This window comes from Mastigoproctus giganteus, chromosome 6 (assembly GCF_048544385.1).
Source record: "Mastigoproctus giganteus isolate SK-2022 chromosome 6, ASM4854438v1, whole genome shotgun sequence".
NCBI lineage: Eukaryota > Metazoa > Arthropoda > Arachnida > Uropygi > Thelyphonidae > Mastigoproctus > Mastigoproctus giganteus.
This window is the reverse complement of record NC_143580.1, coordinates 76,432,647-76,448,600: the sequence shown is the minus strand read 5'-3', so window position 1 is coordinate 76,448,600 and position 15,954 is coordinate 76,432,647. Positions and strand designations below refer to the sequence as shown.

At 36.6% G+C, this 15,954-nt stretch overlaps 1 protein-coding gene across 1 annotated transcript in view; it reads left to right on the top strand.

The window, feature by feature from the left end:
• The window catches only part of LOC150084418 (NPC intracellular cholesterol transporter 1-like), a 594,638-nt gene that overhangs the window by 415,666 nt on the left and 163,018 nt on the right, over nt 1-15,954 (top strand). The window contains exon 19 of the mRNA XM_090376055.1: nt 7,873-7,987. Coding sequence (XP_090232181.1) covers nt 7,873-7,987 — 115 coding nt within the window. The remainder of the gene's footprint in view (nt 1-7,872; nt 7,988-15,954) is intronic.

The following is a 15,954-nucleotide window of genomic DNA, read 5'->3' as shown; positions in this document are numbered from 1 at the left end:
CAGAAAAAATTGCTGCGATTTTTCACATGGAGAAAATATTACTTGAAAATGAAATTATTACATTGTGAAACGATATCTTCCTAAAAGGCCAGGTCATCAGAAAAAGACTTTTGGAAATATGTTTGCCGAGAAAAGTACCCATATGTAAAAAAATGCAGTGAACTTTTAAATTCCTGTTTTGGTTCCACATATCTACGTGAATCGGCCTTTTCGTATTTTAAATAAACAAAGATGAAGAATCGCTCTAATCTTAAGGACTTGCATACAGAAGATTCTTTACGGTTGGCCTTATCACAGTATGTCCCCGATTTTGAAAACTTGGCAGATGACATGAAGACACAAACTTTGCATAAATTAAAATTTTAAATACGTATGAATTTAAAATTAGAATTCTGAATTGTATTGAATTTTAAAATTTATAAACAACATTTTTCAATATGTGTTGATTAACTTTTTTAACCTCGTGCAATGAAATTTTTGAGATGATCGATCGCAGCACATTTTTAAGGAAAAAAGTAGATCGCATCACAAATTAAGTTGGCCACCCCTGGTATAGACAATTTATTAACATATTTAAGAACACTGAATTTAAGATTGTTGCACAACCCATGAGTAAACTACATGCTGTCTTGAAACAGGGCATATGTAGTTCCTACCATGGAAGCTCACAATATTGTTTACAATATTTCTTGTGGTGGGTGCAATTCTGCTTATATTGGCTCGACCCAAAATTTACTTTTGGTGCAGGAACCACGAAGACAAAGTTGTTCTTGCTCGGTTCCACATAGGACACAGCCATTTTACACATTCATTTTTGTTGAAGGCCAGTGACATTCTTATGTATTAGTCCTGTGACCATTTTATCTGTTAGAAATATCTTAATTGACTGTACAGATTTTAACGATACTTGTTTTGCCGCTTTTAACCATCTGACTGCGCATTATACACTCAGTCAGATTTTAACCGACAATGACAATGTGTCAGCTTTTTTAAATTTTTACAACTTATTAATTTATATAAATGTGTATAAAATACTGAATATATATTTTTAATACATATACCACTTTTTACCCTTATATGACTTGTGACAAGGTAACCCTTTTTCAAAGGTTACCAGCTTTTATTTAGTTTTAAACTTTTGGAACCATGTCTTGGCACATAATAGCCTTAGCTGCTAATGCACCAATCCAATCCAAAAGCTTAGATAGTAGCAGCAGCTCTCTGCCAACTCAAGATTGATATTGGGAAACTTGTGTTCTTTGGGATGTTAAAACTTGAGATTGATAAGTTACACATCCTGTAATGGCTTTAAAGGGATTAGGAATCTGAATATATTTTTTTACATAGTTTTTTCATATAGTTTTATTGTATAGTACAGTCAGTTCTACTATAACGTGGTACATGTGTTCCTAAAAATCTTCGCGTTATGGTATTTCATGCATTAAAAACAACAGGACTTATGGGAAAAATAGGGATTGGGGCAGATCACTCAAAAAAAATGTTCAGTCTGATAAATAAAATACTAAAAAAAAGTTTTAAACCCAATAAAATTGCTAATACAGATTTAACATCTTAAATTTCTAATAAATAAATATTACAGTAAATATAGCACTTTACCTTGACAAGATATGAAGTTTGCTTGTTGGAAGTGAGTGTGGTGAAGGCTATAGCTGGTCAGTACTTAAGACGAAATGTTGTTATAACTGATGTGGAAGGATGTGACTTACTGTCCTGCTCTTCTTCTGTGGTGGCTTAAAATAGCTATTTAACTTTTGTTGATTTTCCTGCCTTCTTCTTTCATACAGGAGCTGTCTGTTTGGTTCCAAATGGATTCGAATGCCACCAAGTACTATCCTACTACGTTCAGCCTTATAGTCATTATCTTCAATCCACTGCAGGTGCTTCTCAATCTCACTTAAAGCAGCTGCTAACTTTGCTGTTTTAAGATCTTGTGAGGCAGCCTGCTGGACTTCGTCATTCTCATCTTGACTTTCCACTTAGCTGGCTGCAATAAATTGTTACAAGTCTTCAGTAGATAGATCCTCATTGTGCGACTCTAGAAGCTCTTCTACATCTTCATTTTCTACTTCCTCGTAACCTACTTCTTTTGCAAGAGCAACACAACTTGCTTTGATTTGTTGTAGTTGCTCTGAAGGTTCAAAGCTTTCAAAATCGCGAATTAAATGAGGGATAAATTTCTGCCACACACGATTCAAGCAGTCTTTTGTTACATCATTTCAAGCTTCTAAATCATATCAATGGAAACTTTGATGTTAAATCTCTTCCTAAATGCTATAACAGTTTGTGCCTTGTCACTTTCAATAGCAGCAATTAAAATCTTGAATCACCTTCAGTTGCCTTAAATGCTGCTATCACACCCTGGTCGGGGGCTATAGTAGTGTTCGGAAGTAAAAAGAAGAATTTTATATTCGGAGAGAGTTCAACAACCGTCTGAGGATGGCTTGGTGCGTTATCAAGAATTATTAGGATTTTAAAAAAGATCTTCTTGCAATAATTCTTGAAAACGTCATTAGCATTGGCATACGATGCAAGAAAGCAAGCAAGCTTATACAGCATCAGGCAAATAAAAAAACTAAAAAAACCCTCCCATTTCACCCTTCCATTCGTTCCAAATGCCTGTCCAGCTCAGCCTTAAATTTATTTAGGCTATCAACTTCTGCAACAAAAGATGGAAGTCTGTTCCACCAATCAACCACCTGCTGGCTAAAGGCAGACTTCTGCACATCCATTCTAAAACCATCTTTCCTCAATTTGAATCTATGCCCCCTCAGGTTCTTAATCTGAGCAAGAGGAAGAATCCCATCAGCATTCAACTTGCTCAACCTGTTCAAGGCCTTATACACCTCAATCAGATCACCTCACAGGTGCCTACTCTCCAGGTGCTGCAGTTTGCAGAACTTAAGCCTTTCTTGGTAAGAGTATCCCTTTGTTTCTCTCACCAATCTTGTTGCCCTTCTTTGTACTTGTTCTAGTAACTCTACATCCTTCCTAAAATGAGGGCTCCAGACCTGTACACAGTACTCTAGGTAGGGCCTGAACATTGCCTTATACAACAGGATAATCGTCTTCCTGTCCCTGCTAGGAAAATTCCTATATATCATTGACAAGACTCCATGACCTGCCCTGGCAGCCCATCTGCACTGCTCAGCAAACTTCATATCTGATTGCACAATTACCCCCAGGTCTCTTTCATTCTCCACTACCATGAGTGTAACACTACCCAGTTGGTATGTTACTCTGGGGTTACTGCTACCCATATGAAGTACTTTGTATTTGTCAATGTTAAACTTCAGTTGCCACTTCTCAGCCCATTTGCCCAACTTATCTAGATCCAGTTAGAGTAGCATACTGTCTTTACTGTAATTAATAACCCTGCCAACCTTTGTATCATATGCAAACTTGGACATTAATCCTGATATACCTTCATCAATATCATTGATGAATACACAAAACAACAATGGGCCCAGCAAAGAACCCTGGGGAACTCCACTAATAACATTTTTCCACGAAGAGCAGTGTCCATTGATTACCACTCTCTGTCATCTCCCACTCAACCGACCATCCCTTTATCCATTGTAGCAACTTACCCTTATTGCCATACCCCTCCAATTTGAACAGCAGTCTTCCATGTGCAACAGTATCAAAAGTCATGGTAAGCTTCAACTAAAATGTCAGTGAATATTTGTCATCATCCAAAGTAAGAGTGATAAACCACTACTGGTTTTAACTTCAAGTCTCCGCTGGCATTGGCAGTAACATTAGTTGAGGCATACGATGCAAGAAAGCAAGCTTATGCAGTATGAGCCAAAAAAAAAAAAAAAAAACCCCTTCCATTTCACCCATTCATTCACTCTAAATGCCTGTCTAGCTCAGCCTTAAATTTATTTAAGCTATCAACTTCCACAACAAGAGATGGAAGTTTGTTCCTGCAATCAACTACCTGCTGGCTTAAGGCAAATTTCCACACATCTATTCTACAACTTTCTTTCTTCAGTTTGAATCTATGCTCCCCTGAGTTTTGTAATCTGAGCAAGAGAAAGAATCCCATCAGCATTGAGCTTGCTCAACCCGTTCAAGGACTTATACACCTCGATCAGATCACGTCTCAGGTGACTAGTCTCGAGGAACTGCAATTTGGAGAACGTAAGCCCTTTCTTGGTAAGAGCACCCCTTTGTTCCCCTCACCAATCTTGTTGCACTTCTTTGTACTTGTTCTAGCAGCTCTACATTCTTCTTAAATGAGGCCTTCAGACCTGTACACAGTACTCAAGATATGGCCTGACCATTGCCTTGTACAACAAGATAATCACCTCCTCTCCATGCTAGTAAAATTCCTATATATCATTGACAAGGCTCTGGGACCTGCACTGGCAACCCGTCTGCACTGTTCAGTGAACTTCATATCTGACTACAAAATTGTCCCCAGGTATTTTTCTTTCTCCACTTGACTGAGTGTATTACCGCACAGTTGGTATGTTTCTCTTTGGTTACTGCTACTCATATACAGTACTTTGCATTTGTCAACGTTAAGCTTCAGTTGCCACTTCTCAGCCCATTTGCCCAACTTATCTAGATCCTGTTGCAGTAGCATACTGCCTTTACTGTCATTAACAACCCTGCCAACCTTTGTATCATCTGAAAACTTGGACATTAAGCCTGATATACCTTCATCAATATCATTGATGAATACACAAAACAACAATGGGCCTAGCACTAAACCCTGGGGAACTACACTAATAACATTAGTCTACGAAGAGCAGTGTCCATTGATTACCACTCTCTCTCTTCTCCTAATCAACCATCCCTTTATGCATAGCAGCAACGTGCCCTTAATGCCATACTGCTCTAATTTGTACAGAAATCTTCCATCTGCAATGGTAGCAAAAGCTTTCCTGAAATCCAAATGTATGTAATATCAAAATAATTTTTTGCATCCAGTTCCTTTATGACCACATCATAGTATCCAATCATATTGGTCAGACAAGACTTCCCCTTAACAAACCCATGCTTTGTCTGAACTATAACTGCAGTCTTGTCTAGATGATCCTGTATTACTTCTTTAACCAATGAATCCATGATTTTCCCTGGAACTGAAGTTAAACTAATATATCTGTAATTACTCATGTCACCCTTTGACCCCCCCCCCCACTACCCTTGTGAATTGGATATACATTTGCATATTTCCAGTCCACAAGCACCTTCCCTGAATCCAAGGATTCTCTTGTAATTATGCTAAGGGTTTGCTTGCTTCCTTTTCTACCTCCTTTAATATAACTGGATATATTCCATTCACCCGAGGTGCCTTCCTTATGTTTAACTTCAATAATTTCTTCTCCACTTTGCTCTCAGTTATTACAAGATCACTTAGTTCCCTGTTAGAGTTTGATAAACTTCTGGCATTCCCTCCTTAAATAAGTCCTCTTGTGAATGTAGAGGCACAATACTCATTCAGTTTATCAGCTACCTGAGCAGGATCATGAATAGTCGAACCATCTATGTTAAGTGGACCAATCTGATTCATCCCTTTCCTTCTAGTGTTTACATAATTAAAGAACTCTGCTGTTTTTCTTTGCATCCTTTGACAAAGATGTCTCATAATCTGCATTCACCTGCTTAACCTCCTTTGTGACATGATTACAGACTAGCTTATATGTCTCCTGATAATTGATATGCATCCCATGCATTTTTCTTCTCTACCATGAGCCTTATTAATTCATCTGACATCTATTTAGGCCTAAACCTTGAACAGTAATTCTTAGTTGGTATGAAAAGCTTAGTATCCTCCAAGATCAAGTCCCTGAAGGCTTCCCATGTAGAATTGACCATAGATAACATCATCAGTTGATCCCACTGTATAGAATTTACAAACTGTCTGAAACCACTGTAATCACCTTTACGAAAGCAAAAACCCTTCCCTTTATCCTTAATGGTAGTTATGTCTTTGAGTAAATCCCACATCAGTACACTGTGATCACTGCCACCTAATGGTTCCTTTATCTGAAGATTCTTAATTCATGATTAATCACTGCTGATAATCAGGTCAAGAGTATTACTCCCTTTGGTTGACTCTCGAACATCTGCTGTAGAAAATAATCATCCAATAAATATACAAAAGTCTTGCAAATGTGCGAGTGACCAATCCACAAGTTCCAGTCAGTATCTGTAAATTTTAAATCCCCCATTATAAGACATTCTGATTTACTGGCCTACTCTATTTCTCTGTAAAATTGTTCATTATATTCATCAGAGTCATTAGGTCTATAACACACACCTACTCTTATTTTCCCTTTCCCAGTGCTTAGTTCACACGACACTGATTTAACATTGCATTGCCCACAATTTTCTATTGGATGCACTTTCTTAGATTTTGTGTTTCTTAAATAACAGCATAATCCCTCTTCCCTTCCTCTAGCAGATTCCAATCTGATAGCACTCACCAAAATCCAATTCTGCAACGTATATAGCTGTGTGACATCACATTTCTGATATCCCAACATATCTGCCTTGAATGTCTTGACTAGCACTTCAAACTCATTAAATTTATTAGCTATACTTCTAGCATTGGTGTACATGTAAGTGTATATGCACCTGTTTCTACTTTTAGTTACCCTGAGACTCTTTCAAATTTAACCCTAACTCATGACTTTATCTCAACACTGACCTGTACTTGTTAAGTAAATCTGCAGATCTCTTACTCTTAATGTTATTAGTGCCAATGTGTACAACAGTATCACCTTTTGTGCCCTTAAAAGATGATATCTGCTCAATAACTTCATCAACTTTTGACCCTAGCAGACCTACCCTGGTCCTGTTCCACCTATCCTTTTTGCATAATATATTTCCAATCTTCCTGACAATAGAGTCACCAACTAACTAGTTCCTGAGGGATCAGTGCATTCTGCCTTGGAAATTGCCACTGTGTTGCCTGATGCACAGTAGTGAGCTCTGGTGTTGAGTTGGGCAGCTGAGAGCTTGAGATGCCCCTCATATTAATTTCTTTGAGGGCATCTACCCTACACCTCATACTCTCATAGACACCCATTAGAATGTTGAGTTGGTGCCTAATTTCTTGATACTCTGGGCACCTAGCACATATAAAGACACCCTCCTCGGCTGGATCATGTCCCTTTACCTGTAAGTATGAGTATGCATTGTAATCTAGTTCTTCCACACCTGACTATTTACAGTTCTTCTTCAGATCCCATGTTCAATTTGAACGTTGTAGACCAACATTTTCCAGCCAACTCTGTCTCTTGTTATCTACCTTAAATAAACTGTGTGCGTACTAGGTGATGCCATTATGTTTTTTCTATATTTCCTAGCTAGTCTAAGGAATCACCTAACTTGCCATATGTGCATTAAAAGCTCCTTTGTTCTCATTATGGCAGGTATAGTTTAACCCCAGGGGCTCACATTTGGTGAGTATGAGCTTGGAATCTCTCTCTCTCTCTCTCTCTCTCTCTCTCTCTCTCTCTCTCTCTCTCTCTCTCTCTCTCTCTCTCTCTCTCATTATAGCCTGAGTTGCTGATGCACCAACAAATCTAATCTCATCTCTTGGGTAACTCAGAAAATTTTTTTTGACTGGTGCAGCGTAAGCCTCAGGCTTCCTTGCACTATATGGCTAATAATAATAATATTGCTTAGGAATTGCTTCCCCTAATCTGCTGTCTCCTATAAACCCTTGCGAACTGAAGGCAAATGAGAAACATAACTGTTGGTAGTTTGGGAGTCTGTATTTTTAAATTTTGAAATTTGTTATGCTAACCAAAAATTTAGTGCTTATTAATTAGCTTACTGAAATCATTGTAGTATAATTTTAATGTATGCCATTGCTTAATCTTGGTTATATAGAGAGATAAACGATGCCTAGATGAAACGTTGGAACATCAGATAGGCCGAGTGGTGGGAGAAGTAGCACCCAGTATGATGTTATCTAGCTTATCAATGTCTAGCTGCTTCTTTATAGGTGAGTTTCCATATTGATATATGTTCTGCTTTAGATTTTTTTCTGATTTACTAATTATAATTTATGGAGGAACTAGACAAATTTTTATGGGGTCAGTCTATTCATGAGAAAAAAACTATTCATGAGAATAGTTTGTTTTTTTTTTTTTTTTTTTTTTTTTTGGGCTGATGTTGTATAAGCTTGCTTTCTTGCCTCATTTGCCACTACTAATACTAATTAAAAAAATAAATAAATAAAAATGATCAATGCCAAGGATATATGTGCATATTTATAATTACATTACAGTACAACCTTACTAATTTAGAGCTGCATAAGTTGGACTGCCCTCTTTTTTTGTATGCATTTTATTTATGCATAATAGAGATTTTTCCTAAACATGAATTTAATGATACATTTCTGAGGTTCTGTCAATGACATACAGGAGTTTTGCCTGCAAGGACAAGGAGGTGATTATCCCATTGTATAAGGCAGTGGTTAAGCCTCATCTTGAGTACTGCATATAGGTCTGGGAGCCCCATTTCAAGAAGGATGTGGATCTTTTGGAACAGGTTTCAAAGAAGAGCAACCAGATTGATCAAGGACATGAAAGTGTAAACTATTACCATAAAAGACTTCAGTTCTACAAATTGCACTGCTTTGAAACAAGACAACCAGAGACCTCAGTATTGAAGTATTTACAGCTTTAAATGGATTGAGTAAACTAAATACATATCCTTACTCTTTCATTAACCACATGCACAAGGGGATATAAACTTAAATTGAAACAAATTAGGTAATGTACACAGTGAATTACATTCAGGAATATTCAAATTTTTTTATTAAAGTAATTGATTTTTTTTTTTTTTTCCCTTCTTTTTATGTGATTAATAGAAGTAAACATAGTTATCTTCTTACGAATTAAGTACAGTGGATTCCGGTTATTTGGGCCACCGGTTAATCGGGGCAGCCGTTTATTTGGGGCAAATCTTAAAAAACAGAACCCAATTGAGAAAATAGCCAGGGTTTACTTCGCTTAATTGGGACAACATGCCGTTTAATTGGGGCAGGAGACCGCAGCACTGGAGATTACCCTACGATTGTCTCCGACCGTTCAGTCAGATTTCTGGAGGTCACAACCATAAAACAATAAAAACAATTAGCAGTCACCTGTATATTGGGCTTTTCTGTTAGTGTAATCTGTTATAAACGGCTAGTAAACTCGATCTTAATTTGCAATAATACTGACAGCTGGAATTCTGTGGTGAAATGTGTTTACACTTCCATGAAATCTTCAATCACATAAAAAAATTAATTTTCAGAATCTTCTCTTCATTCCTATTTTTAAAGCTTCGTAACTTGTTACTCCATTCTCACTTGCACATATCATGTCCCTTGCAATTTGTGTGTGCTGTGTTCTTTGTTATTGATTGCTTATCTTTTTACTGTTTTAAATTTTAATCCCCACACACAAATGTCAGTGAACAGAAATGTCAGCTAGTTAGTATGTACATATTAATTATTCCGATTATCACGTATATTTTTCCAATTTTCACACATCATTTAATTTTTAATTGGTAAGATAATAAAAGTTAAATTTGTGCTTAATATATCTTTACTTTTATAGCCTGTGGATAATATTCGTCCTATTTTTGCTAATTAGAATCACATCGCTGTTTAATGAAATTAAAATTCAATTCACAAATTCCATGATCACAATGACCGGCGCTTACTACATATCGTATAGCGAATGGTACTTTACTATGGTGAGGCCATCGTAACGTGATTTGATTGTACAGTGAACCAATTGTAAAGTGGCGGGGGGGGGGCATTGTATTTTTACCTTTTTTTTACGTGAAACTTCGGATAATTAGCCGCTTAATCGGGCCAAAATGCACTGGTCCCGATGTGTCCCAAATAACTGGAATCGACTGTACTAAGATTATATGACTTTATGGAACTTATTAAACCGTATTGTTTTACACTTCCTGAACTTAACTATTCAGTTTAATTACAACTGTATAATATTTATTACTCTGCTTCCTTATATTTTTTTATTAAATTCTCTTCTGCTTCTTCTTCTTTCTTGAGAAGAAGGGCACAAACACACTATTATCATGTCATGTTCCTGTCACAGAGTAGTACTCTGTTGTCCCTGTTTAATGTAAACTGCGAAGTCGGCTGGAGAAGAAACGTCGTCACTGTAATGTAGGGTGGCCAGATTAAATATTTGATCTCGAAGTACTCATGCTTATATTTGGGGTATTCATTCCTCATTTAGGGGTACTCACATTATATCTTAAGAAAACCAAACAATTTTAATAACAACCATTTTATTTCTATATTTTGTTGATTTTAACAAGTTCGTGGAATGCACAATTAGTCAAATTTAAATAAAATTAACCGAATTATAGCTCGTGCTTTAATTTGTTTAATTCGGAAAATTTTATTGCAAAAGTTATAAACACTAAAGTAAACTTTTATAAATATTAACATCAAATGTTTTACATAATTGTTTACAATACGCATTCAATAAACCTGATTTATTTTATCAAAAAGAAAATATTTACCTAGCAATACTTTTCATTTGAGCGAACTTTCTTTAACAGTTTTTCATTTTTTAGTACATAATGCGTAAAATTCTTTGCATGACATATTGTGATTGGTTTTCTGCAACAGTTCTCCTTCAACATTCTTTAGGTCTAATTTATTTCTATACTTTTTCCATGCGTTAAACATTGAGCTAAATACTCGCTCACTCATTGCATTTGAGTGAGGCAAAGCAAAAACAAAATTAATATTTTTTTTCTGTATGCATTTAAAATTTTTATCCAAACATCTGTGCTATTTTTGAGGTGTTTGTCTCAATATTTTTATGGAATGATTTCAACAGAACATATTCTTCATACAGCAAATCAATATTGAGAATTTTAAATAAAAAAAGTTTGTTGCCTGAGCCCTAAACCATTACAACGAAATAAAAAAGAAGTCAAGTAGAATGTAAAAGGTTACAAAGTAAGCATAATATAAATATTCTATTTGAGTCTTTAATTAAGGGTGCATTTCAACAACAACTTTATATCGTCAGTTAATTCTTTCTTCCTAAATAATCATCTCAACAGGATGCTTTATGATTTCTGCTTTTTTTCAAATGTTAAAAAAGGGGTATCTTGGAAATTTTATTATACTTCCAAAAGGGTACGTCTGGCAATCTGTAACGTTGTATATGTTTCATTCTCTTTGAGGAAAGCTGAAGCGAAATGAATTGCCACAGTTCATCCTCCTCTTCAGATTTTCAAGAAGATTTAGAATATGCATGCACTTTTCTTATAGCCAAGAAAACAAAAGAGTACGCAATGGATACACGACATCAACTGGAAGAGAACAGACAAAGGTGAATTCCATCATTTATTGCAGGACTTAGAAGAAGATGAAAATCGTTTTAAGATGTACTTACGGATGAATAAAGAAGAATTTAATTTCCTCCTATATAATCCAATTAAGGATGACATTTAAGGGCAAAATATGCAATTTCAAAATACACCACGCACGCCAAAGAAAAATTAGTTATGTGTTAAAGGAAAGTTAAAATACTGCAAGTTTAATTTTTTAATAAGGACTTATTCAGTCAAAATACGAAACAAAAATTTTTAATGAAATTTAATAACAACAAAAAACTACTTCTCAACCCTAAAAATTTAACTTGTAAGAAATTGTTATGAGTTGTGCAAATTGAAATGATCGACTTGTTCGTCCTCTCAATTTGTAATTCTGTTGGTCTATTTGCCTCCTTTGGCAATTTTTGAGCGTCCCTGTGACTGGACATTTGTGGTGAGCATGCCGAGTAGCTGGTCGAAGTGGAGGGTACTTCGGAATAGGCACAGGAGCAACGTCCTTGAAGTCATTGTTATTTGTTTTTGGATATTCTTACTGTTCTCTGAAAAGAGATTATTTACTTCTATTAGCATTTCCTCCATTTTCCTCGTCATGCGGTCACACCTAACGAAATTTCTGTTCGAACAGAAAAATCTGAGATCCTGACATTGTCATTCGGCCTTGAAGCCCGACGTGTGTTATCTTGTGAATACAGCCAATTAGAACAGTGCTCTCCGGGCAATAAAATAATCGGTGGATATAGCCTCCCCCCCACATTTGATGTTAGATATGTATATGAGTGAAGTGATAATAGTGTGTTTGTGCCCTTACACACACACACACACACACACACACACCCCACTAGAGAGAGAGAAAACATAAAAGTAAGAGTATAATTTTTTATAGATAGAGGAGAGAAAAATAATTTATAGAAAGAAGAGGAAGGAGGAAAAAATATACAAAAATATGTAAAGAAATACATACAGAATTAGCAGAATCAAGAAAGAATATTGCTGTATAACTCACAACCCTGATATCTTCATCAGGCGTCAACGACCAGGTTGACACCTGATGAAAACACAAGTAAAAATGGCAATAACATGTCTCCATTTCTAATGTAAAATAAATGTCAGAAAAGGTACAGACAACGAATAAGTAGAAAATGAATTTTAATAAAAATTTTGCAAAACAATTAAATTTAATGAAACTTTTTGGTAAAAAATTAATGGTAACTGAAATAAGCAGGTGTATCAAAAAGGAAGAATGGTTAACATAGATGACATGTGGTTGACACAACAGAGCCACTAATTCATATGGAAGTTGAATGAGAACACGAAAAGAACTTATCATAACCAAAAAAGCATGGAAGATAACAGTAACCTAGAAACTTCAACATGTATAGCTTATACTAGTGAAATTTTAATCAAATAGTGTGAAAGATAACTTTAACCTAGAAACTTCGAAATATATAGCTTAAACTAGTGATATCATAATCAAAACAGAGACTACTAATTCATATTTTTTTTTTTTTTTTTATGTAAACCCCAAACATGAAAGGTATTAGAACCTATAGTACTTAGTACCGTGCTTGGGTTGGAGGTTGAGATGACAAAAGAAGATATTCGTTGACATTGGACTTGAACTTTTGTAGGCTGTAATTTTCAGGAAATACATATGAAGGAAGGTTGTTCCATAAAACAGCAGTTGAATGAATAAACGAGGAAGATGAAAAGTTGGTTCTGTGAGTTTGAAGTTGGACCATAAATGGATGTTGGCTGGAGGCGGTACGTGTTCGAACTGTTTTGAAAGAGAGAGAGTGGGAATTATAGAAGCCAATTCAGAAGAACAGTGCCCATGGAAGTATCTGTAGAAGAGGCATGCAGCAGAAACAGTACGTCTATGAGATAGTGAATGCAGAGACTCTGTTAGAGATGAGTCATTAATTAACCTAACTGCCCTCTTCTGAATGGAATCAAGAAGCCTGAGAGAGGTTTTGGGAGCACCACCGCAGATGTGGAAACAATATTCCATGACAGGGCGGATTTGCGATTTATAGAGTGAGCAGCTGTTTGGAAGAAAAGTAACGCTGAGAGCCAAAAGAGAAAACCAAATTTTTTAGATGCAGAGGAAGCAATATTTGTAATGTGCTTGTGCCAAGAGAGATTAGAAGTCAGGGTAATCCCCAAAAGAGATATATCATTTGCCTAGAAATCGGAGTGTCACTAAAGATAAGCATAGGAGCAGAAGAATCCTTTTTCCGAGATATAAGACAAGACTGAGTTTTAGAAGGGTTGAAATCAACTAAGTTGTCTTTGCCCCACTGGAGAATTACCTGAAGATCGGCATTTAAAGAATTGGTAGCTGATTGAACAGGGCAAGGTTTCACAAATTGGAAAGTGGAATGCAATGTGCTATCATCGGCAAAACTATGGATAGGATTTCCAGTCAATGGAAGAAGGTCATTAATATACAAGAGGAAAAGAGTGGGAGAAAGAACTGAACCTTGGGGGACACCAGCATTAGTGAAGAAGTTAGAAGACAGAGAGCCATCTATCATCACCCTCAGTGAGCGATCAGAGAGAAAACTGGATAACCAATTACTAAAAACAGTTGGCAAACCATAAGATGGAAGCTTGTTTAGAAGACCTTTATGCCAAACAAGATCAAAAGCCTTTGAGATGTCAAGAGCAACTGCTTGTGCTTCACCAAACTTTTCCATTGAATTAGTCCATAAATGGGTAACATAAGCCAGAACATCACCAGTGGATCAACATTGACGGAATCCATACTGACGATCATTGATCAGACGAAAGGTTTCTAGGTAGTTTAAGAGTTTGCGGTTGATTGATTTCTCCATTACTTTAGAAAGAGTAGAAGTAATTGCAATGGGACAATAATTGTATGGGAGGGATTTGTCACCCATTTTAGGAACTGGCTGGATATGGGCAAATTTCCAAGCAGAAGGAAAAACACCTTTGGAATAAGAAAGTGAAAAAAGGTGGCAAAGAATAGGAATAAGTTCAGGAGCACAGGTTTTGAGAACAAGTGGAGAAATACCATCGGGACCTGGAGCTTTCTTAGCATCAAGATTCGTCAAAATCCTTTGACTTCCATTTGACGGAAGACCACAGGAGGCATTGAATGGAGTGTGTTGGGAATGGTGGGAGGTGTTTTACCCAAGATCATTAATATATGAGTTGGAAGAAAAATGGGATGCTAGCAGGTCAGCTTTATCCTTGGCTGAAGTGACAACAGAACCATCTGGTTTGGACAGAGGTGGTAGCAGAGATGGGCAAAAGTTGCGGCCAATAGCTTTGACAAGGGACCAGGATGCTCGGCTACCATTAGGGCTTGAAGCAAGTTTTCTACTCTTAGCCTGTTCAAACTCTAGTTTGGACTGATTAATAACTGCTTTACAATTGTTGCGAGCTTTGGTGTAGGCAGAAAATGAAACTGAAGAATTAGAAACAAGCCAATTACAATATGCAACATTCTTCTCTTGAACAGCCTTAGCACATTTATTGGAAAACCAAGGTTTAGATAAAGGACAAGATTTTGAAGTGGAGTGTGAAATAAAGGATTCCATTCTTACAAGAATAATTTCACTGACACGATCTGAACAAATGTTGACATCAGAAGTTTTGAAACAGTAATCCGACAAAGGAAAAGAAGAAAAGAAATCTCCCTGGTCATCCCATTTTGCATCCTTGTAATGCCAAACAACACGAGGTTGGGAATAACCATGAGATAAGGGCTCCATTGGAGAAGAGACAATCACCAAGTTGTGATCTGAAGTGCCTAAAGGACCTCTCACTTCGACCATGTACTTAGAAGGGTTGTTTCTGAGATAAAGATCAAGCGTGTTGGCTGTATGATTAGGATTGTCTGGTATTCTTGAAGGTAAATGAACAATCTGTGCAAGGTCATTAGTAATTGCAAAAGCCTCAGCATCTCGACCAGCTGGGTCGGTGTGACTAGAAAATGGAAGCCAGCTGGAGTTGTGAACATTAAAATCACCAAGGAAAATTACCTCACTGTTAGGAAAGCTGGACTGGAGAAAGTCAAGTTGCGAAGAGAGGAAGTCAAAAAGCTGCAAGTGATTAGTGCAGTTGGGAGAATGGTAGAGACAACAGATGAATTTTACACAATGAGGTAAAGAGATTTTAAGCCAGAGAAGATCAAAGAGAGTAGATTCCAAATTGCCAAGTCTCTGACAGGGAATATCAGAACGGACATATGCACAAGTACCACCTTTGAGGCGAAAGGAATCATACAGCGAATAATTTGGGCATCTGAGATGAGCAGTAGTTGAATCAACCGATAACTGAGATTCTGTCAGAAAAAGTACATGGGGTTTGGCAGACTGCAAGTGGAAATGGACATCATTAAGATTAGAATTGAGACCACGTATATTTGTGAAATGAATTAGAAAGTGCTTGGGAGGTTTAGATCTTTTCGCAGATAAGCTTGCTCTATTAGTTTGACAATTCATGGTGTATTCAATAGTAAGAAAAAGTGGGTGGGACATGCTTTATGAAGTGTTGAAATTTTTGGATATGGCGTACACATGGTAAGAATATACCCAGATCCTTGTCATAACGTGGCCTCGACAATGC